The 25,992-nt window shown below is 35.8% G+C and overlaps 1 protein-coding gene across 5 annotated transcripts in view; it reads left to right on the top strand.

The window, feature by feature from the left end:
- Positions 1 to 364: 364 nt before the first annotated feature.
- Positions 365 to 25,992, top strand: part of wnk4b (WNK lysine deficient protein kinase 4b) — a 69,414-nt gene continuing 43,786 nt past the window's right edge. For 2 of the 5 annotated variants that reach the window (XM_067381648.1, XM_067381647.1), the window contains exon 1: positions 365 to 1,309. In XM_067381648.1, the coding sequence (XP_067237749.1) occupies positions 671 to 1,309 (639 nt within the window). In that variant the 5' untranslated portion in view covers positions 365 to 670. Of the gene's footprint in view, positions 1,310 to 14,165; positions 14,225 to 15,897; positions 15,935 to 25,992 lie in introns of those variants that run through there. The other 3 variants (XM_067381649.1, XM_067381650.1, XM_067381652.1) reach the window with 3 other exon arrangements.

Here is a 25,992-nt window from a genome sequence, read left to right as displayed (position 1 = left end):
CGCTTGGGGTAAGCAGATAAACACCAAATTTTCACTTTTGGGTGAACTATCCCTTTAAGCTATCAAAGGAAAAGTGTTTATTGAATAAATACTAATTAAACAGATATAGTCATTTTGGCAATAAGTACTAGTATCTAACGAACCTAATGAATGGGAAAGTTACTGAAATATAATTAATTAACACAAATATAATGAAATATAATGAATTAACACAAAAATAAAAAATTTAAAGAATAAATGTTTAAACGGCTTGCCATAACAGAGGACTGTAATCTGTTTAAGACACGAGGGATTGCATTTATGGCAATGTAGCTTGACTGTTAGTGGTCCCTCACAGACTTAATTACTAAGGTGTTTTTTCCACGGGGAGGAGCAACCAGAGGAGCAGAGTAGCGTACTAGACGTCACTTGCACTTGGAAAGCGAAGGCACAACGCGCGCTCCGTGGAGACGCTCGACAGTCACGCCATGATATTCGAATTATTCAAATGACCGAATAATTGTACTACTATCAATTGCTTTCGTAATATTTCTACAGGACGTTCGCATTTAATTTATAGTCGCGCTGACTTTTTTCAGAGAACTGTTGTTATGGTTTGGGGGATATAGTTGAGCTAAATGTAAACGCACAGAGAAATTCAGAATGCACTAGGTTATGCGCTGCAATTCTAATGTTAACTGCAGAGATATCCACAACAATGTCACAGGCTGAGGTTGATATGGCTGGTCTTGGCTTCCCGAAGTTGCCTGCAGGTTTTGACGCGGACTCGTTCTTCCCAGCTCGCCTGCCGCCGAGACGAAGGAGACACTCGGCAAACTCCAGGAGAAATGCCTACAGGTTTAACAAACTCCACACCATGGACGTAGAGCAACAGGAGAGCATCGCACCACTGACAAAAACTCTTTCATGGTCAGCCGACAACATTTTATCGGAAAGTACCAACGAGGAGAAAAAGACGGACTCTTCACCTCCAATGTCACCTGTCTCCAGCTCACCACCTGAGACGCAAGACTCGGACCCGCGACCGAATGCTTCCTGGGCCACCGAGGAGCCCAGCGCACAGGAGGCTGATGCCAGCTCGGACTCCGACGATGAAAGCACCCAGAAGAAAGCTGTTTTGTCAAGAGCCCTGTTTGAGAGTAAACGCGAGCAGGAGGAAAAGGATGAGGTTGAGACTAAAGCTGTGGCGACTTCACCTGATGGAAGGTTTCTGAAATTCAACATTGAGATCGGAAGGGGGTCTTTTAAGACTGTCTACAAAGGCTTGGATACGGAGACCACCGTGGAGGTCGCTTGGTGTGAACTGCAGGTAAGGAGTCTAAAGTTTCATGGGGGGTCAAATTTTCTGTCAGTGACTCGGTTGAGGTTCTCCTCGTGAAAACGAAATTGTCTTATGGCGCCCCTAGCGAAGTTGGGAATATTTTAAAGACGTTTTAAACAAAACACCAATGACTTTTTTTGACATATCTGTAATGTGTAAATCTATAATAAAGACAGTATGTACTTAGGCTTTATCGAGTAGGCCTGCTTTGCATTTAGCACACTTGGTGACTAACTTGTACACTACTTTGGTTACTAAAACGTTGTTTTGAGATATAATTCTAACTAAAATACTACTATTACTACTTTTAAGACTCCCAACCTTAACTGTCTTAATTGTTTTATTAGCAGTACTTCATATTTGTGTATTGGAGCCATCAGGTAAGGACCAGAGCAAGTCTGTATAGTCAGAATCTTGTGATGATGAGGCGGTGGTGATGAGGAAGGGTGTAGGCCTTTTTAAAAACAATAAGCAGTGATAGCATTTAGATTGTCTTTGTGTTATACAGTGACTGCAACCAGCTGATAGACTCACCCTATGATGAATGGATGAAAGTATTTGTTATCTTTCTATAGTAGTTGTCAGATTCCCTCTGCATCTGCTCTTCACTGGAAATGATAGGGACACTGATGTCAGATGTTACTTTGCAAGGCAGCTGATAGGTTTTATCAGCATGTGACGTTACAGTCTAATCAAGGCAGTGGCTTTCTAAAAAATTCAGATGTCACTTGATTGACACATTGAAAATGCATAATCTCATCCTAAGAGGCATCTACTCACATGGAGAGTCAGTAGGTTGAGGTCAGGAAAGGCTAGCTCAAGGTTGCATTTTTCAGTGGTAAATATAGATGGGTTAACCTATTTTTATTTGCACCTCAGACAGCTAAGGTTGAACTTTCCTCTAGATTAATACCTTTTGTGTGGGTTGTCAAACAATTTATAATACGGATAGTTCAGGCTCTAAATAAGCTTATTAGTTTATAAGCAGCACAGTGCTTGATACAGTATAAATCATGTGAATCAAATCTGCTGGATGATGTCTGATATTTTTAACTTTACAAATGGATGTCGATTGAATTGAATGTGGTAGAGAGTCTGATATAGACCTTAATTTTAGGTATATGTATGTGTTCTGTTAATTATGCTTTCGTCTTGAGTCCAAAACCTTTTCTCTATACTAGTGTTTTGTGCAAGGAACTTTCTTTTTGTGATGCTGAAATCTCCTCCATGCTGTTTTGTCTGATGTCCGCAAGCTTATTTGTAACCTGTAATGGACAATGGACAAGAGAGACCTTCTCTCAGGCTTTCTGATATGCAAGATGTCACATGCTGTGGTTACTAGGCAGATATTAGGTTATGATAGTAGTCAAGTACATTTTTTTCCAGCAAAAAAAAGCACACTACAGATGGAAAGGTCACCGATCTGATTCTAAGCCTTTCAAATCTGTTTTTGGCTAATTCAGTAAATCACTCTAGATCTGGGTTCATATGTGGTTCACATTTGGTGGATTGGAGATTCAGATGGGGTTGTAGATGTCAAGAAAACAAACAATGCAAAAAATAATATGCAATTAACTGTATTAAGGATAGCGAATTACTCTAAATCAACTTTTTAAAGGAAGGAGAAAATGCTTCCCATATTGTTTGTTGTTGACGTCAAAGATTGAATGTCCTAACTCTGTTTTCAGGTATAACTTGGTAGTAGTTAACCAAATTAGCCAGATGCCAATGTGAACAGGTTGGGTGACATACTCTCATCCTTGAAAAATATGAAAAAAGCTACGCCTCTGAAAGAAAACATGACCCAAAAGACATGATACAACACTATATATATATATATATATATATATATATATATATATATATATATATATATATATATATATATATATATATATATATATATATATACACACACATATAGACACACACACACACACACACACAAAAGTCTGTTTACCCCTTAATGTTAAGATTTTAAGGACATTTTTGTTCACTTTTGTACAATAAACAATTTGATACTGTGTTAGGTCATCACATTATGTAAAATGCGGGTCCTGAATCAAAATCACTACTGTACAAAGAGCTCAGCATAGACTATTAGACTTCAGTTCATGTATTTCTTTAATTTAACTCATCACTGCGCAGGTTCACATTGCTATTGTTGTCATTCATTGCCACTGGCACTTTTCTTGGACAAAGCAGCTGATGATCTGTCAACATTGGTGCGCTGCGAGTTACTGATAGATGCTTCTTTAGCTATTTTCTTTTTTCCTTGATGTACTCTTGCAAATACGGCAGAATATTGGATATGAGTAAAAAGAAAAATCTGAACATTAAAGCCTGTATTGTGAATGTAGCTTTAGAGGAGGCACTGACTGTTCTGCTGAATGTTGTCAACAGCACTTGGAGTCTCTCCTTGTACTCACAGGACATGTTGTCTGTCTTGTTAGAAAAAGGATGCTTTTGAACAGCCAGAGAAATGGTTTTGTAAGTTTCCCAGACTGCCGGCCCCTGGCCACTTATTGCTTTCCCTACACAGTTTTATCTGATTTCCTTTTTCCGCCTGCTTATCTCACCTCAGAATGTGTCTTTTACTGCCCGTGGCATGCTCATTGAGCTAATCTTCTTGAAAGAGTTTTTTTATCCAGAATGCAGTGCTTTATTACCTTGATAAATGGTCATCTGGTGGAGGTGAGCTGCCATGGTGACAATGGCTTGTGACCACTGAGGATGGCTTCATGCTCTGTGTCAATGAGACAAGATTTGCTTTGAGACTTAAGGCTGCTAATGGGATTGAAGTCTCTCACACTACAATGTCTCTTTCATGATAGCTGACGTGAAGGGAGATCAAAGTTAAGAATGACTTAACCCAGAGCTTGGGTGCACTGTTGCTCATTCAATGTATGTGTAGGAATCACCCTTATATGTGTGTTTAAAGGATTAGTCCACTTTTAAATAAAATTTTCCTGATAATTTACTCACCCTCATGTCATCCAAGATGTTCATGTCTTTCTTTCATCAGTCAAAAAGAAATTAAGGTTTTTGATGACAACATTCCAGGATTATTCTCCTTATAGTGGACTTCACTGGAGCCCAAATGGTTGAAGGTCAAAATTACAGTTTCAGAGTAGCTTCAAAGGGCTCCAAACGATACCAGACGAGGAATAAGGGTCTTATCTAGTGAAACGATCGGTCATTTTTGGAATAAATAGAATGGTATATGCTTTATAAACACAAATGATCGCCTTGCACATGCTTCTGCTTTCCGTATTCCTCAAAAAGTGTACGCTGTATGTCCTACGCCTTCCCTGTTCTAAAAATGGAACTGGCGCTGCGTTTGTTCTGTAAAGCCGAGCACACATTGAACGACTAGTTAAAACATTCTAAGACTGTGCTGAACACACAGTGATTGATTCCTGCGACTGAAGCAGATTTAAATACTTACACACGGGATTTGAGTGCCGACTGTAATTGCTGATTCACGGACGCGTTTGAGCGTGATCAGTAATAAGTTTCAATTTACATTCCTAATCGGCCTTACAATCGTTAAATGTGTCCTTGGCTTAAGTTGAATAGGGAAGGCATAGGACAGGGATGGACAACTCCGGTCCTGGAGGGCCAGTGTCCTGCAGAGTTTATCTCCATCCCTGATAAAAACTCACTTGCCTATAACTTTCTACTAATCCTAAAGACCTTGATTAGCTGGTTCAGGTGTGTTTGATTAGGGTTGGAGCTAAACTCTGCTGGACACTGGCCCTCCAGGACCGGAGTTGTCCATCCCTGGCATAGGACATACAGCGTAAGCTTTTTGAAGAATACGAAAGTGTGGTTTTGTTCGTTTCGCTAGATAAGATCCTTATTCCTCGTCTGGTGTCGTTTAAAGCCCTTTGAAGCTGCACTGAAACTGTAATTTTGACCTTCAACCGTCTGGAGGCCACTAAAGTCCACTATATGGAGAATAATCCTGGAATGTTTTCATCAAAAAATCTTCATTTCTTTTCGACTGAAGAAAGAAAGACATGGACATCTTGGATGACATGGGGGTGAGTAAATTATCAGGAAATGTATTTTTGAAAATGAACTAATCCTTTAAGACCCTGTGACTTATGTTGAATCATTTTTTTTTTTTTTTTGCAAATTTTGTTTTGGAATTATATTTTTTGTGATAAATTCCTTACAAATAGATTAAAGTCGGATTGCAAAAGTTATTCCCACTTTATGTAAATATGCATTTTTAAACATATAGACATATTTGTACATGCCTATCTCCGCCTCATTTCTGCTGCTCACTGATTAGAGGCTGAGCATGCTGTGGCCTTGTCTCACACTTGTTGTCTAATTCACAGGTCCACATGGCCCAGCTGTAGGGTCTGATATTATGTTTCCTGTAGAGGGGGCACAGGGGCGGCGATGTAGAGACTCACATGTCTGTCAGGTGGTTAGGTTGGATAGAGATAGAATGTAATTGACAAGCCAGACTGACATTGGCCCCAGAACTTGAGGGGGAGGGTGGAAACAAGTATGTCAAAGTGTGTAACAGATGGTCTATGGTGTGTTTATACTATAGCTAGCTTAGGGTCAGACAGTTGTGTAGGTGGGTTAATTTAATTAATTAAAAAAACCTGTGCAGACTAAGCGTGCACTCTAAAAATGCTGGGTTAAAAACAACCCAAGTTGGGTTGAAAATGGACAAACCCAGCGATTGGGTTGTGTTTGCCCAATGTCCTAGGCAGTTTTATTTAACCCAACTATTGTTTAAAAATGACTATATGGCTGGCTTAAAATGAACCCAAAATATTTTGGAAATTAAAAATCAGACACATCATTACTAGAGGCAAAAGGTGAACATTTATTAATAAGCAATTTAAAAAAAATTTAATTTCCAACATAATTTGGGTTCATTAATTTTAAACAAGTAATTTATAGTTAATAGTTTAGTTTAATAAAACTACCCAGCAGGTTAAGCAAACATTTAACCCAACCACTGGATTAAAACAACCCAATTGCTGGGTTTGTCCATTTTCAACCCAACTTGGGTTGTTTTTAACCCAGCATTTTTAGAGTGTGCCGCACAATTCCTGAAAAGTGAAGCCAAAGCGCCTTGATCGCCCTCAGGTGGTTGGTCCCAGTATAGGTCATAATCCCCACCCTCCGCATGTAATGAAATGGGACATGAGACAAACTAAACAATTAAATTACACTTCAAATAATTATTTTCCAAAGATGGCTTCTGTCATTTTAGGTAGTTTTTATCACGCTGATGTTAGTTCAAGTGTCCGTTTTTTTAAAACAAGTTTGGTTGTAGTTCGTTATTTGATGCTATAAAAACAGGGACGTTACGTCATGATTGACAGCTGTGATTGACAGCTTCTCTGTGTGAAGTAGTCACTGAGGCACCAAAGGGCTTTTTTTGAGATTTTCGAGAGGAGATTGGAGCTTTAACTGTAATTTCTACATTTCCATAACTGTTTATTTCACTCTAACATAATGAGTTGTTCGGCAGTAAACTATACTAACCGATTCTGCGGGAATGTGGGCAGGACTTCGATAGCACGCGGCTCCACTTCATGCTCACTACGCCGCAGATTCGGTTCCCGAATTCACTACTGTTCAGACTTTGGTCCCAAATCAGCTCAAGATATCAGTGTCATATTGGGACATTGGCGACTTTACCTTTCTACAGTGGAAGAGTGTTGAGGTGCGTCATCCAGCCTGAAATGTAAATGGCTGAAATATAATTTGTAACTGCACATATAGCCATCATATACTGTGTTAGTGAAGGAATTTTCCATATTGATTTTTCACAGATGTTTTACCCGTATTTTGAATTAATCATTGCATTGTTTTGTGCTTTAATTGAAATGGAAATCTCTGTTAAATATATTCTTGTAATTTTTTTCTGTTGTCTATTCATGTCTAAACTATTTTTGTCATGTTTATTTTTCAATAGCACAGCACCAATAGATCTTATTTATGGATAAGTACATAATATTTATTTGCACTTGCATTATAAAAAAAAGAGCTGCAGGCTTGTGGCTTTTGAAGGTGGATTAACTCTGAAAAAGTCGTTTCCTCCCAAGCATTCATCATCTTTCTGAACTGCAGGCTGCATAAGTGTTTGCCAACTCCCTAAGGCTTTGTATAATGTAAAAACCAGCCTGAATATCTCTTGAGTTTCTCTTTAAATCCCAAATGAACTGCTTCACACCCAGTCCCTAGTGTTCAATGTAACTAATTCTCCTCTTTGTCAAGTCAATATTATGACCTTAATAACTGTGTAATTAAAGATAGCAGTGCCTGAAAGTCATAATTTTGATGGCTTGAATACAACCCATTATAATTCAGCTCAGCAGGTGGATTTCACCAGCTGATGCTGCTCATTTCACACCCTTTATCTCACTTATTCCAATGAAGTCAGACATTAAAAGCATTCATAAAAGGATAAAGGGCAACAACAGCTGGTGGAAAGAAGATTTGTTGCCCAACACATCATTAGAGGGCTGAGACCGTGCCTTGCTTCGCCACGCGTTCTGCTCTTGAATGACATGTCACTCCTACTTTTTCGTCATTCCAAAAACTTCTCACACAACGCCTGTGGCCTGGAGCTCTGCTGTGGCATCAATTGTGTAGCATATCAGTTTTTTCCCAGCCAACTGTGAGACTTTATTCTCTTTTAGATTTTCATGTGACGTCTGAAATGAACTTTTAGCTGATATATGGATTTAAAATGAACTTTTCTCTCTTTCTGGAAAATGAACCAAACGTGTTGATGACTTATTCTGCACTAAAATATTTGTCAATCAATGAGAATGTTCCCTTCTATTCTTGCATTGAATGCTGCCTCTAAACTATTGACAAACTAACTTTTTAATCTGCATACTTTTTTCTTTTTTTTTTTTTTAAACAACAAACCAAGGGTTTTACTAGCTTTTTGGTTAACACACTTTTGACTCAGTTTGGACTAAATAGCTTTATGCTAATAAAATGTAAAATGTAGTTACTATACATTTCTAATAAAAACCCTTGAAATATTTTCTGAACACAATTTTCTTTCTTGAATTGATTTCCGGTTGAGGAGGAGGTTGGGACAGGATATATTAAAAGGGTAGTTCTCTCTCTTTTTTTAACTAGCTAATAGCATTTAGTGTACATCACAGCCCAGCAAAACCATGTTTTGCTACTTGCCACATTCCATATGCCTCTGCGAACAAGACGAACCATCTGTATATTTGGTCTATTTTCCTGAATATATTATAATATTTAATGCCTGTCAACTTTTAGGACTTACACCTAGCATGTAGATGCTAAAAGACTTGCACTAAAAGCTGCAAACCTTCCATTTTGATTTAATTTGTTGTCAAATAGTTCAGAAGTTTGTCCCTCTAATGTTTCATATCAGGAAATGCCTCACTTTCCCTGAGAATCTTGCATGGTAAAATAGCTGATTGTATGACATGTCATCACTTTCCATACATGCTTGACAGGCCACTTGGACACAAACCATATGTTTTACGCTGATTTAGCCATGTTTTGGATCCTATATTGCAAACTGACATTTCAACTAAAGGTGTGGAACTTTCAGGCCAAGTGATAAGCTTCCCTTAGAAAAAAGTGGTAGGGAAATTTCTGCAATTAAGGAAATATTGTCTTATTCCAACGATAGTAGATGTAGTAGATGATAATTAGCTGTGTGAGTCACACATCCAAAACTCTCTGTCTGTCTATATAGATGGTTAAGCAGTGCAACATTCCTCCTAATTGCAACTTCCTCTGGCTGTGGTATTGGTCACCTGCTGTTTTATGAGGCATAATAGCTTGTGTGACTATAGCTCAGACCCAGGATGCTGTATTTCACATGAAAGTATCAACAGGCATTGAGGTGTTACGTTAACAGCAATGAGAGTGACGGCAGACGTGTCTGGTTCTGGGATGCCAACATTAACATTTACTTTCACTGGCTCTTCACAAGCCTATCAAATGCTACATAATCATACTTGTGGGGATCTTGGAGATTATATCCCACATGAGCTGAACTCAAAGCTTTCGTTTCCTGGGAAATCAAGTTTCTAAGAGCATTTTGGGAAATGTAAAAGCCTTTTGATTTTTACAGTTAACTGATTGCATTCAGCCCTGATGAAATGTTAATGTACTACTCTATACTACTACAATTTTTATGTTTTGAGGAAGGTTGCATTTATTTGATAAAAAAAAACTGTATTGTGAAATATTATTACATTTTTAAATAATTTATCTATTTGAATATATTTTAAAATGTAATTTATTTCTATGAAAGCAAAGCTGAATTTTCAGCATCATTACTCCAGTCTTCAGTGTCACATGATCCTTCAGAAATCAGTCTGAAGGTAAATGTGAAAATGCGTAAAAACACTCTTGATTAAATTTATGCTTGGTTTTAATAAATAGAATATTACATAGTTTAAAAATACAAAATAAAATTGTATTTGGTCTCTCTTTTTATGTAATATGAACTTAACCAGGAAATAAGGGATATAAATGGGGACGTTGCCTACTCATTTTAAAACAACACCGCACACCATATATGTATGTATATATATAATATAACATAATATCTGATATACTGATTTGATGCTTAAAGGGTTAGTTCACCCAAAAATGAATTTTCTGTCAAAATGAATGACAGAAAATTCTAAATAAAAGTGACAAAGGCATTTATAATTTTACAAAAGATTTCTGTTTCAAATAAATGCTGTTCATTGAACTTGTTGCAACAACATAAAACATTTTTTTTATTTTTACAGTAGCTTAAAATTTTGACCTTAGCTAATATGTTTACACATAATATCTCCAAATTGTATCTTTTGTATTTGCAAACAGGGCTTTAAAGTTGATGGTTACATGAAACCTTTCCACCTGTTTGTACTTTAAACAAACCACAGCTCTGCCCTGCCCTGCCCTTGTAGCTTAATGTCAGCAAGGCTGGGCAAACCAGACACCAAGCACAGAGAAATGCTATTCTTGTGATGTGTTTTCTGTCTTCTGTCCCATTTAATGATTAAACACTGCCTGAAAGACAGTTATTGGCAGCACTTCCAGAGTTACGTATGTTTGAGACTGACACAGTAACAGTGTTTGCGATCTGGCAGTGTAGAAATTAAAGATTCATCTTCGTGTCTGTGATGAGTGAAAAAGAAAAGCTGAATATTAGTTTTTAAATAATGTTTAAATTGTTACTGCCTTTAGTTATATTTTGAAATAAAAGTAAAAATGCGTAAAAACACTAACTTGATGAAATTTATACTTGGTTTTAATAAATAGGACATTACATAGTGTAAAAATACCAAATAGAGTTGTATTTGGTCTCTCTTTTTATGTAATGTTAACTTAACCAGGAAAATCAGATAAATACAAAGTTTAGCTTTTTTTTTCTTCCCTCATATTTAAAACTTTACTATCAAATTATCTATTTATTGTCAAAACTGTCAGTAGAATTTGGAGATGATGAAAATCGAGAGATGTAAAACTTAAAGTTAATGAACTGTGGCTGATCACTTTACATATCAATCAGATTGTAACTTCTTGTTAAATGAAAAAATAAGACAAAAATAAGGTGCAGTATGGACAAGTCAAAAGTACGCAAAATTAGGTTAGGGCTTCACCACTGTAAATCACGGGAAGAGTCTTGGCTAAACCAGACGGAAGAAGTTTTATTGGCTTTTTGCATCTGGCCAATAGACTGTATGTTATTCTTTTCTTTATATAAATGTCTTTTCTTCCTCTATGAAAATGTCATAATTTACAGCATCCTCTGACATGGACATTTTCCAGATATCACGTGTCATTGAGGAGCCAGTGGGATTAGCAACAGGTGAATGCAGGATATTCATAGACTCGCTATTGATGCTATTTCATCACATGCAGATCTGTTGCTGTTGGAAGTTTGCCAGGGCTTGATCCCGTCTGTCTGTACTACTGCAATACCTTTGGTGTTATATTCTTTTCTCCCTAGTTCCTTGTGGATCTTTGTGTCCAGCTTAAATCATTTCTTCTTGAAGATGTCGTAACGTGTTGCTGCTTCCATGCTCGCGCTGTATGGAAAATTAAGTCTCATCTGCTCACGTGTCATGATATGTTAGTCTGTATGAATGAGATGACACAATCAAAATAGGCTATGCATACCATTATCAGTGTTGCTAATCATTAATTTAACACTCCCTTCCTCACCACTGACAAAAATACACTCATTTTTGTGCAACTTTTGTAACACTGTGTATTTTTATGTAGTGACGTAAAAGCATGTGAACTGTGTATCTTTTGAGATTACATCAGATCTGGTGTTGTCATACTCTGATCACTCGTTTACAGTAACTCGAGTATTTTAGTATGGAGTGTTGCATATTCAGATGAGTTATAGCCAGAGGAATAAGACTGTCTTATATCTGGATCTCTAACATCGTTTGGCCTTCACAGTGTGTGTTATATTTTCAATTCAGCTGTCAATAAAATATTAAATGGAAATTAATTAATCATTATTTGTGTCACGCTGGGATGACATGACGCAGATAATGAAAAATAAAGGATCTAATTGCAGCTGTAAGAAATACTTTAAACACTTGATACACAAACAGAACAACCACCATATAATGATGAGAATGGACAACCAAGAAAACAAACAGAGGATTATACACTCCTAGGCAAAAAAAAAAAAGGCCAAGCCCAAAATGGCTAAACACTATGCTTTTAATTGTCTTAACCACAAATTATTGGTCAGGAAATTAGCAAATTTAAAAAGCACTACTTAAAAAGCTATTGCTATCTCAAAACAACAAAGACAGAATGAAGTTTTGGCAGAAAATGGGAAGTTGTGTGTGGAGTGATGAATCACAATGAAACATGAGTTGCATGGTGAGGCTCCAGAGCGGTGTCTTCGAAAATCTGCTGAGAAATATAATAATAAATGCATGGTGAGCTGCAGTACTTCACTGTGAAAGTCACTTAATGCTTTGGAGTAGAGGAGAATATTGCAGAATGGCTTTTTGCCCACAAATGAAGAGTTGTTATGTAAAGAGGAATGATCAGATAATATTTTTCAACAAGACAATGCTCCTGGTCAGAGTCCAGATTTGAACTCAATATTTGAACTCACATTAAACTCAGATGAACTTGGAGAGATTTTTCAACTATTCATGAGCAGTTTGAAGCCATCAAGATCGAGTGGAACAACACTGACTCTTCTTCCTGTAAAAACACTGTCTGCAAATTGGGGAAGGCTATTATGTGCTAAGTTACTTAATCTACAGTATTTCTTGCTAATTTCCTGACCAGTGATTTGTGATTAAAATGGTTAGGACCATTAAAAGATTACTAAATATTTTGCCATTTTTGGCTTGGCCCAATTTTTGTTGCCCAGAAGTGTATGCTGGAAAAGTAAGGAAGGGAACAAGATAACGAGCAACTACAAGCAAGGCGTGTAACTCAAATCAATAACTCTATATGGGCAGGAACAAAAAGCCTCTTTCCACTGATTGGTCAACCAAACATCAAACATTGTGCCATCATCAGTTATGTTTCACGCAAAAGAAGAATAGTCATCCGCTGCTACAGTTGTACAAATTAAGTGTCAATGCAGCAGTTATAACTTTTGTTTTAGGCAATATGCTCAGGTTATTTTATTAATATTGATTATTAATTGTTTTCAATCAAAATGGTGTGTTTTATTTTCTCTGTTAGCTAAATTTCCAAACCAAAGTCACAGAACTGTTGTGCCACTGACTCGCAGCATAGGAGCACAGAGCGGTGCTTCATTCCTGAATCAATCGGAGCTTTTAAATGAATTGGTTGAGTGACTGATTCAGTGACCCATATATAGACAGCCACTTTTTTATTCCTAAAAGAATCAGCATTTTGAGCAAATCGGCTGAATCACCTACTGGCGATATTTCCTAATCCAAGTATCGTTTCATTTTGTCATTCATGTCATATTTCTGTATTCAAAACATTATTCTCATTACATTATGCAATTGCAGTTGCTGTGTAAATGCATTTACTGCCCTCTGAGCAGCATTAAACTGCATAAAAGCATCTAACAGCAACTTCAGGTGCAGCTTCTTTGCATGGTTTTGGTTGATACTGATTTAATTGGTAACAGCTTATAGTGTCACATAACCCTAATTTAATTGACTAAATTTAAGAATTTAACATTTAAGATTACATACATATTAAATAAGCTTAGAAAAAGGTAAAAAAAAAAACCCAGAAAATATTTTCATTTACAGGAAATTTAATTTCTGACAGTGATAGATCACAATAAATATAAATAATAAATTAATGTGTTAAATTGACAGCATTATTTTGCAAACCATGATAGTTTACATATTTATTGTAATCTTCTTTATAGAGACTTTTTGTCTTCCTAGTAATATTTTCATTAAATTAATATTAATATTCACATTTTTTTGTGATTTCTTATTTTAATAGAACAGTCAGATATGTGAAAAAGTTGTAGTAATGTTTATTTTCTGACTCAAATCTGATATAATTTATAGGTTGTAAAATCCGTTACTAGCCACAATTGTATGGAAATTATGCTTTTGTTTTAGTCAGAGTGGATTAGATCAGATGTGAACAAGTTTTGGAAATATTAGATTACACGTTTTACGTCATTCAGTATGCAGTACGATTATTTTTTATTTAAAGCATGCAATAATTAATCTGTGCAAATTTGTCCTTAGATGCATGCATGCAATTTACTCCCACACAATCAAACACACGCATTCTCCCTGCAGTAGTGTTTGTTCCCTTGTGTGCACACCCTGCAGTCCTCTGTACACTTCACACATTCATTCTGTCTTTTGTAGGGCCACGGCTGCTCGCTGTTTTGTTTCTGTATAATGAAACAACAACTGCTGTCTTCAATGGAGGGTGAGAGTTCACATTTAAATCTATTACCCAATTAGAACATGTGACCACACTGGATTCAAACGCAGATTAAATCTCAGTCGTACTCTGATGTATTGTTTAGTCAGTGACCAAACAAGCATGGAGGATGACACAGTTTCAAACCTGGATGACTTACTTGTGTGGAAGATATTTTGAACAACGTTTCCACTCTTTCTGTTCATATAATTGAATATTTTGGGGGGCTGAACTATCCCTTTAAGGACAAAATACTAGCATACTACATGACCTACTATAGTACATTTATCTAAATGTGTATTACGCATTTAGAGCACGCTGTGTAGAATATTACACCCCACAATGCAATTGACTTGATTTTTCATTTTCAATATGAGGGGGCAAGATTAATTTGTTCTTATTCACTCCAGTTAAGAGCAATGTACTAACGTACGTTGCTTTGGGAAATCTTTTCAGGAGGATAATCACTTAATCACATAATTTCACAATATTGATGTTACCAGAGGTGATATGACAAACACATGAATCCCAAACAGAAGGTTTTTATGCAGTTAGTCTTGAATTAAGCAATTCATATTATTCCGTCAATCCCAGGTGGAATGTAAACTGTTAAATGTGCTTCCGATTGATTTTGAAATGACCTCATGCTGCATTCAAGTACTCCTGGATCATATTTATGAGCCATAATTATGATTGGATGTGCATTTAAGTTATTTTGAAGGAGAAAAATTAATGTGGTGGCCAATTTGATATTTCTACCTCTCTTTTTAGAGCACTATCGCACATTTTGGTCATACAATTAGATGTTTAGTATGTTTTGGTGAGTTGTATTGCTATTCCACACCAACATTCTCAATTACTTAATAACTTATGATCAATACCTTTTGGTTCCCACCATAATTCTTTAGTTGACATGGAAAATCCAACTCAGAAAATTTGTCTTGTAATTATGATAGTTCCAACATGACTTGAACGCAATAATTTTTAAGAGGTCATTTTCGACCACTGAGTGCGTCAACACTCTCTAGTAAAAAGTTTTGATTTATATTTGTATTGCATTAGTGACAGTTCAAACTGAGATAAACCTGATGTTTATGATCCTTCATGTGAAGGGAAAATCATTATCTCTTCTTGTTGGCATTGCATTTAAGTCTGTATTCAATGTCATTTTGTTTCATAAACATTGGCAATTTCCAGTCACGGTGACCGTGTATCCTGGCCCGGGTTAAGCTGACGTGTAAGCTCATACTTCATGGACACAGTGTTTAATTTCTAATAACTTCTGAAGCTTTATAATCTACAGAATAAGATGCATATGGATATACTTTACTCCTTTGACAAGACCATAGGCCATTTTTTTATTATTTAAGTTAACTAGCTTTTATTAAATTTAATTTAGTCAGAGAGAAAGTGGGAAATTACTGTTTATAACAAATATATGACTGTTTTGGTGCAAGAAAAACATTGAGTAATATTATAACAGTATAAGTAGACTTCAGGGGAAGTACAAAAAGCTACACGTGTACAGTATATCTTCTTCTTAAAAAAGATAAGTGTCTAAGGAAGAATATGTGGCCTTGTTCTTGCATTTGACTATCATGTACTTGAGCTCTTCATTATACAGAACTGTGCAGGAAAGTTATTAACAGAAGCGTTTAACTGTTATTTTGCATTTACAGAACATACAGGAGTATTTAAAGAGATGGAAGCAATCAGGTTAGTTGTCCGTTCCACACTGATTCCCACACATTGTTTTTGCCCGGATTGTCAGCTACACTGGCAGTATGGATTGGATTGCTGTGTATGATTTATTGCACACACCCTGTGCATATTAGAACTGTGAGTCATGGTTCCTTCTCTATGGATGAATAATACGATGGAAAATGATTTATAAACGAGCAAGAGTAATTTGTCATAGTGGATTTATATAATTACCCGATCTTGCCACTGTGGGCTGTGCATGTGGTGACGCTTGTTCAAACTCTATTAAGTGACACTTAGGGATGAGAGAGAGTCTCAGGGTCTATGAGAATTTATTATTATCATTTTTAATCTGTGGAAGGGACTCAAGATATGTGAATAAAACTGATTTTTATGTAATAATGGTTTGTATTATGTTATTTAGGTGGTTGCTTAGAAATGTTTTGTCCACATGTAGGGCCCTATGAAATCCATTTTATTTTTTCCCAAATTCCGTTTTATTTTTTCCCAAATTCCGTTTTTTCCGTTTTAATTTTTCTGGATTCCATTTTTTCTGTTTTGTCTATTTTTTGACTCCATTTTAATTACATTTTAATGTCTAATTAATTGAAATAATGAATCTTGTCCAATTTACCAACGATTTAATAAAAGTTTAACAAAAATAAAAAAAATTTTTAGGGCCCTACGATAAACATTTTATTCTTTCCCCTCAAATTTTATTTTAAATTCAGTTTTTTGGATTCCATTTTAATGGTTTAATTCCATTGTAATAATCAAAAAGCATGTCTAATTAATTGAATTCATAAAAACAACAATATTTATTAATTAAAAAATATATTTTTATGATTTTTTTCCCCCAGAAGTTCTGTTGTGTATTTAAATTTTTCTAGCAATCAAATGAACGTGTACCATTTAATTTATCTTTTAATCATGATATTAAACTTTTTTGTCAAACAATGTGCTGCACAACAGAGCTTTACTGTTAAAATTAAAACATGGAAAAAAGAGATTATTGTTTAAAAATATATTTTAATAATTAAATATATAAATATGTAAATTCTACTGTACAAAAGTAATATGTTTCTGTCAAGTTAAATCGTACTTTTATTTTGACGGTTTGCCTAGAGCTTTGAGTTTCTCTGTGTTTATGACACGTAAATCCACTTCACCAGCTAATTGTTCTTTAACAGCAATGCCATAGAAATACAGGGCTACCGCGAAAACGGAAGTTCAAAGACAATATTCTAAAGATGGCGGCGCGCATGTTTCTCTGGAAAATAAGGTCTATAGACCTTATGTAACCCCGCCCCTTTTCAGCGTTGCGCTCGTTGTCTTTTGACTTCCGGTTGTATTTCCACAGCGATATTAATTATGAATGAACTGCTTGTTTTAAAATCTTCCCGATCTACTGACAGTTGTTAAGACATCTGCTTTAAACATAACAATGCTCATGATAACTTTCATTAACTCTACAACAAGTAAATCCACTTAACCAACTAATTATTCTTTGATAGTGATGCCATAGAAATGTACAGAGCTACCGCAAAACGGAAGTTCAAAGACAATTTTATAAAGATGGCGGCACGCTTGTTTCTCTGGTAAATGTCTATAGAGGGTATGCACGTGACGTCACCGTCGACCGTTACGAACTGCAGTCCCGCCCACTGAGTGGCAAACGACTGAAGGGGCTCACACACCGGAAGCTCAGCGCCTCACCACGTCTTTAAAATTCGAACGCATTGTTTTCTATGAGTGTAACTTACGCACACCGGCAGAGACATTCGGCGTCTGTCCACGGCGCCCAGCTACGACTCAGAAAAAAATGTAAAACAATGCGTTCGAATTTGAAAGACGTGTCGTGGCGCTGAGCTTCGCATCCGGTGTGCGAGCCCCTTGAGCATTTCAAATTATTTGAGCGCTAATTTAAAGGGGTCCTATTATGCCCTTTTATGAAGTCTTGATTTTGTTTTTGGTGTGTATAGAATAGGTTTTCATGCTTGATTGTTCAGAAAAAAAAACATATTAAAGGATTAGTTCACTTTCAAATGAAAATTAGGCCAAGTTTTACTCACCCTCAAGCCATAGGTATATATGACTTTCTCCTTTTTTGATGAACACAATCTGAGATATTTTAATAAACATCCTGACGCATCCGAGTTTTATAATGGCAGTGAACGGGATCAATGAGTATGAGCTGAAGAAAGTGTCTCCATCCACATCCATCCATCATAAACATACCCCACACGGCTCCAGGGGGTTCTGAAGGCCTTCTGAAGCGAAGCGTTTGTGTACAAAAATATCCATATTTAACAAGTTATGAAGTAAAATATGTAGTTTCTGCCAGACCGCCTTCTGTATTCAAGGTACGAAGAAGTGTAAAACTCTTGCAGTTCAAAAAGCTTACACTACGTACTACGCCTTCCCTATTCAACTTACGGAAAAAGCTTAACTGAAGTGACACCAGTTTACACTTTCTTCGTAACCTGAATACGGTAGGCTGTCTAGCGGAAGCTAGATATTTTACTTCATAATTTGTTAAATATGGCTACATCGCTTCGCTTCAGACGGCCTTTATCAACCCCCCGGAGCCGTGTCAAGTACATTTATGATGGATGGATGTGGATGGAGACACTTTCTTCAGCTTCATTGATCCTGTTCACTGCCATTATAAAGCTCGGCTGCGTCAGGATATTTATTAAAATATCTCCGAGAGTGTTTATCAGAAAGAAGAAAGTCATATACACCTAGGATGGCTTGATGGTGAGTAAAGCTTGGGGCAATTTTCATTTGAAAGTGAACTAATCTTTTAATATAGAAATATATAAAACCCCCACATACCCGCTAATACCATCAAACCACATGTTTTTCTCTAGGGTTTTCAAAACCATCACAGAGACATCACAAAATAATACAATTTCTTTTTTCTTTTGGAGAGTACTGTATTTCAGATTTACTTGCAGTACATGGCACCTAAAGCAATGTCATTTTGTGTCTGTCAAACACAATTTCCATCTTATATTCATATTCTGTTTTTGGGCCTGAATAAAAAGACTTTATGGTTAAAAACATACATTTATCAATACTGTTTGGGATTAAAGATGCAACACCAGCTCAGTTGGATACATTAACTTAAAACCAACCATCCCTCACTATTGTAGTAAACAGATGCTGAAATATGATGGCAGCAAAATTGTTCCCTTTTACTGCTGGAAAATGGTTCTGCCAGTATTTTAACAGCCTGCAGTTGCCAAAGAAAAACAGTTTGATCTATGTAAAATATGATCAAGTGCTTATTATCTCCTTATTCTCAGGGCACAGGGTCACAAAGCTTGCTGATTTACACCATGCTTCTTTGTTGAAAATGAACTATCACTCGATTGATAGATGCTTTCTTGTTGTTGTTGTTGCTGGCTCTGACTTTAGCTGTTATCCAGAGGAGTATGGTGGTAATCTAGTACAAGTGCTGCCAGAGGCTCCAGTGAAATCTTATAATAGGGAACATCCAGACGCTCTGGATCTCCAGTTCCCTTTATAGATCTGAGAGCTTTATGAGCGAGATGCTGCTTTAATGAGACATTCCACACAGCCACCAGACGGCCTCCCTTCCCTCAGGCAGGACGTACACACTCAACTAGTAAAGAGGAATGAATCACACCAACGCCTCAAGAACAACTTACTATCATTTAGAAGCGCAAACCTGTGAAAGAAGCAGAATCAGATCAAGGGAATAAAAACAGCACATGCAATTAATTTTCTCAAACGTTTGTTTATGTTTGTTAGTTATTTGATTAGTACAGTATATTAGTCCAACAAGCCAAATTCTTCTCATATTTTGAGATTTTGACTTTTTATACACTATAAATAATGTTCGTAATATTATATTTGAAATTTTATTTTTACTCAATTTTTAGTTTGTGATCTAAAAAGTTCATTTAATTTTTCAGTTAGATAGAATAGGATTGGCACTGAATATTTAATTCATTTATCCATTCATTTATTTTTACTCAGATATTAGAATTTCAACTCCATTTCTTCACCATTAAAGGGTTAGTTCACCCAATAATGAAAATTCTGTCATTTAATACTCACCCTCATGTTGTTCCACACCTGTAAGACCTTCGTTCATCTTCAGAACACAAATTAAGATCTTTTTGATCTTAATTTACAAGATAATTTACACTTTTAGCAAGATAATTTACATTTTTAGTGTCCAGAAAGCTACAAAAGACATGAAGGCTTTTTTAGAGTTTTTTTTCTTTTTCTTTTCTGAGTGACATACACAAAAGTAAAGACTTTTTAAATTTTTAGAGAATATAAATTACATTACATTTGGACATTTTCATGCTGAGAAACTGCTGTTAAAAGACATATATATATATATATATATATATATATATATATATATATATATATATATATATATATATATATATATATATATATATTTTATTTATTTATTTTCTTCTAATTTTTCAGTTTTTTTTTTATTTGACATGGAATAACTCAGGAAGGCAATAAGATAGGAGAAAAATAATTTTTTTGGTGATGCTCTCCTACATGTGAGCTGCATGTGGTTTATATTTTGTGGTGATAGCATAAAGTATAGTTGAATAAGTTGTTACTCATTTTTTGCAGCCAGATAGCGCCCACGGGCGGTAAACTCCGGTTTAGAGGCACTTCTCAGCACTCCTTAGGAGTTTTTCAAAATTGTTAGATGCATTAAAAAGATGAGATTCTACGCTTTAAGATGATACCTATTTTGTGTTATTCCACATTGGAAAACGAACATGGATGGGTCCGGGAACATTGGATACACACTGCATCCCGGAAAGATGCGAGACATGTTTTTAACTAAGTTAAATCATTCCGTGAGTAATATCTTATGATCAACGCAATATATTATGTTGATAATATTTGGGACAATCTGCTTTAAATTAAACTTCATTTTTCATGAAGTTACGAGCACGTGAAATGTACATATTTGTATTCAGTTTGTATTGTTTTTTGTTGTAAATGCATATTACTCAGACTCATTAGAGGATGAAATCAACGCAACAGAAGCATGTTGGAGGCTTGATCTGAACGTGTAAAGTCTCTGTTTTTGTATGTATAAAGAATTTTTGTGCTACCTATATGGGTTCAGTTTTTATTGCCTCTTAAAGAGAGACACGCAATTGAGAGCACCAACGCTCTATCCGGTCTTATTAAAGCGGTTAAAAAACATAGAATAGAATTACCTTTTTATTTTATTTTATTTTTACCCAAGTTTCAGAATTTTAACTAAATTTTCTTTAATTAAAGTGATCTTAAAAGTGCATTGAATATGATATATCAATTTCAATAACACTTTTACTTCAAGACTGCAGTTGAAGTTAAATTCAATTTTAGTAGGTTTTATGCATATCTTCTCATGCATTGTGCAGTCCTGCTTTAGTAATAAATTTTGTAAGTGCTCAAACGATTTTTTCTAACCAATGAATGATGTCAGACTCGTGCATCAGATTTTTTTTCCTCAGTTTAATAATGTCAAACCGGTGATATGACTTCTCAGGGTCTGGTTCTGTTCAAACAAACAAAACAGCATTGTGGAAATGAGCAGATATTTCCACACCTCATTTCCACTTTGTCAATTTTAACTGTACAGTCTGTTTTGTATTATAGCAAGAGGCTGTTCGTGGAGTTTTGGTGATTCATATATCTTGGACTTTCATAATTTGGAGAGAGATAGAGAGGAAGCTTCCAGTGAGGCATTGGGTCTGTTAGTTCCAGACCGATTCGTCTCTTACGCAATGGAGAAATCATCCATCGTTCCTCTGGCTTCTTGAGCATGCCAGACTTCCTCCTGCCTGACAGAAGGTTTAAAGGAGTAGTTCACCCAAACGATCATTTTGTCATCATTTACACGTCATTCTGTCATCATTGTCATGTCATTCTGATTCTTGATTAGGTGGTCTTGATGTGTGCAATTCTCCTGTTTAGACATCTGGATTATAGTGAGATTTCAGGTGATCCATCTGGCAGGTTACCAGTCCTCGCTCGAATCTGCTGACTCCAACCATGTGGATCAGAGCCTGGAATTATATGGATTACCATGGGTATCTTTGGAAGTACTTGGCTTCCACTTGTACATTGAGATCAGCCACATCATCTCAGATACCAGAGAGGAACCTGAGAAGTTTCCAGTAGCCTATTACGACCTTAGATGAACTTGTGATGTTGTCACCTACATTTGCAGCTACCGTGCTTCAGTTCACACACTGAAGGGATAGTCCTACTTTCTTGTGTGGACCACAAAAGGAGATATTTCGAAAAATGTGTCAGTGAGAAAGGTAAAAAGAAAAAAGGTCTAAAAAAAAAAGTGTTGGAACGACATAAATGATGACAGAACTTCAATTACGGCCTGTATGCGGAAAAACATTGTCTCCTAGACAGCAGTGTATCATAATTCTGCTATCTAATGTACATCTCATGGCATTTACCATTATTCAGTTCATCATTATAGATGTTATCTTTATATCCTGGCCTTCAGTCATTGTAAAAGACACAGAGGCAAGTGAAGAGTCTATAAACACCCTAACACGGGTTAGGTAAGAGTGACATGCAGGGCCAAATATTCATTGCTCTCTAGTGTAGGCTAAGAATACACTACCCAGAGCAGATGTGGAGTCTGATGACCCATGGAATATGAGTATTTGCACCGACATGGTAACTGTTGCTATACATGTACAAGGGCAGAGAATTGATCCATGTTAATAAGTGTATGGGCTGAAATGCTTTGGATAAGACTTTCTTATCCAGTACAACTAACAAAAGTGTATTAGCTTCACTTCTCATATGAGATTTAGAACATTGTTGCTAAGAAAAAGAGCTTGCTTTTCCAATAAAACAAACATTGGACATTTACTTGGATTTCAGAAATGGTCCCAGCTATTTCAAATATTACTGCTACTTTCTTTTTATAGGTCATTTTATTTTAGATATTAATTATATTCATATTTAATTAATATTTCATATTAAATTCACTGACTTTTTTTGGTAAATCTAAGCATAGTATGAGACCGTGAAACCTTACAATAGTAGTGAGTAAACGCTGCTGATCCAAACAGTGACTGAGACAAATTCTGTCACATTCAAATTCTTGCACATATTATTGTCTGAGATTCCTGGCATGATCCAATTTTTTAAAAACCTGTTGAAACATTCACAACAAATTTAAATCTCAAGTTTCTAATCAATGGTACATTACATTACATTATTCAAAAAACATTTTTTCTTTTAGAATGATTTCTGAAGGATCATGTGACACTGAAGACTGCAGTAATAATGCTGAAAATTTTGCCATCACAGGAATAAATTACATTTTAAAATATATTCAAATAGAAAACAGTTATTTTAAATTGTAATAATATTTCACAATATTACTGTTTTACTGTATTTTTGAACAAACGTGTGTGTGTATTTATATATACATAATTATTATACACAGAACACACACATTTATTACGTAAATAGACTTTTATTTTGCAAACGATTAATCGTGATTAATCGTTGTGCAGCTCTACTCGGGATAAACAGAAAGACTAATATTAGCGTAGATGCCATTCTTCTTCCGTTGTAACAAGTACATCTGGTGTTATAGGAGGTGTTCCCGGTTCCGGCTGACCTAATTTATGCAGCCTAATAATCCTTTAACAGATTTGAAAATATAAATTGATAAAAGAGAACTGAGCCTTTGAGACCATATAGAGCGTGTCTTAGAGCTGACACAGCTTGTTCCTGATAAAGATCAGGTCTTTGTAACCCACTCATGCTCAAACACTATTACATCACATCCTCCATTTATTCCCAGTTTATGATTTGCTCTTTAAATGCACATTACATGTGTGTGCTTTTTCCCGTGTCTGGAATACATTACATGCCTGTTTTGACGTCACGACCGCTCTCACAAACCCCAATCACAGCCCGCCACTTACCACCATCATAAACTACAATTACAGGTTTCACTTTGCCAAGCCAGTGTACAGTTTAACATAGTCTTTCTCTGTTTAAATGCATTTTTTGGGCATGCTGAAACAAAGAAACCCCACTTTATTGTATGTTTCAAGACCTTTTCTTGCTTGCACAGCCTTTGTGTTGCATAAGGCCTTGTGGAGTGTGTTTAACAGGTGTGTTGAGTTGTGGTGCTGAGTTTCCCACACTTGGAGTTGACAAATAAGATTATTTAACTATCAAGGACAATTCTTTCCCTTCATTAAAAATAACCCTAGTGGGACAGACTCTTAAGAACTCAACAAACAGCTTGGTTGGAAAGTCCCTGCTAAAGTAGAAAGAACTAATGAATCGATATCATGAGCAGTTGATTTCTTCGTTGGGTAGATCAGACAGAACTGCATTTAATGATTTAAAGAACTGCCTGATAAGATTAAAACATTGTGCAAATCAGGCTATACTCACTCACTAAATTCACTAAAAGGAACTGGCTCATAAGTGTCATTTGTTCGTAAATTGAAATATACTGGTCATTTTGTATGTTAGGTTTTGCATGCAGCCTGAGAACAAATCATGTCCAAACTTCCAAAAAACTTATGATTTCTCCTTTTTTAATATATATTTCTATGAGTGGTCTGTCTCCTCTATGGTAAAATTCAAGGCAGTCATTCTGAATGTGGTTCCCTTAGCAGTTAGTTAAGTTCTGGCAGCCACAGCTAAGCGATCCACTAACCACTAGAATAGGGCTTCTGCCTGAGAGTTACTATAGGAGGGAATGAACATCATAGAGAGCGCAGATCCACTTTTACTGTGAAATATTATTTCTTTTTGAATGGTTATAAATGCCCAACTAGATTCTCTACTTGACTGACCTGTTAAATAATGTGGCAGGAGATAAGAACAAGCACTTTAATTTTCTGGGCTGTAGCCATTACATCTTTTTTTATAAATCTGGATGGTGTTTGATCACTGATAGTGGATCTAAATTCATCGACCACTTGCCAAATTATACATATTTATTATTATTATTATTATTATTATTATTACTTGCAATTATTTAAATCTTTTTATTTCATGTTAATAATTTTGCATTATTTTTAACCTATGCAGATCACGATTTTATGGAGAAATGTAAAAATGTGCAATTTTGTTGCTGAGGCAAAACCAGTTAAAGCCCCCCTCTAGTCAATAATTTTATCCCTTAAAAGTTTTTCACAAATCTACATGATTTTTCATAACAACAGAAAAATATACAGGGATAACCTGGCTTCTTTTGAGACTCCCTTGTGCAGTCAGTTAATGATATTAACTAGTAGTTTTTGATGTCAGAAACACCAGTGATTTCAAACTTTAGATCACTTTAGTCTTTAGATCACTGCAGTTTTAAAAAGAAAATACTCAGCAATGGTGTTGACTTATGAATTTGCTCATGTTTTTTATTAAAGCATGTTAAAAACACCACATAGACATATAAACGACATTAAAAACTTGATTTTCACCACAGGGGGACTTTAAGAACAACTTGTATTGTAAAGCAAAGCCAGCTGAGAACCACTTATCGTGAAGCAAAACCAGTTAGGACCACTAATCATGAAGCAAAACCAGCTGAGATCCACATATCATGATGCAAAACTAGTTAAGAACCAATTATTGTGAAACAAAACCAGTTTAGAACCACTTATCATGAAGCAAAACCAGTTGAGAACCGGTTATTGTGAAGCAAAGCCAGTTGAGAACCACTTATCATGAAGTAAAACCAGCTGAGATCCACATATCATGATGCAAAACCAGTTAAGACCCAATTATTGTTAAGCAAAACCAGTTTAGAACCACTTATCATGAAGCAAAACCAGTTAGGACCACTTATCATGAAGCATAACCAGTTAAGAACCAATTATTGTGAAGCAAAACCAGTTTAGAACCACTTATCGTGAAGCAAAACCAGTTAGGACCACTTATCATGAAGCATAACCAGTTAAGACCCAATTATTGTGCAGCAAAACCAGTTAGGACCACTTATCATGAAGCATAACCAGTTAAGAACCAGTTATTGTGAAGCAAAACCAGTTTAGAACCACTTATCA

This window comes from Chanodichthys erythropterus, chromosome 3, assembly GCF_024489055.1.
Source record: "Chanodichthys erythropterus isolate Z2021 chromosome 3, ASM2448905v1, whole genome shotgun sequence".
NCBI lineage: Eukaryota > Metazoa > Chordata > Actinopteri > Cypriniformes > Xenocyprididae > Chanodichthys > Chanodichthys erythropterus.
The sequence above is the reverse complement of the archived record's forward strand: the minus strand, read 5'-3'. Positions and strand labels throughout refer to the sequence as shown.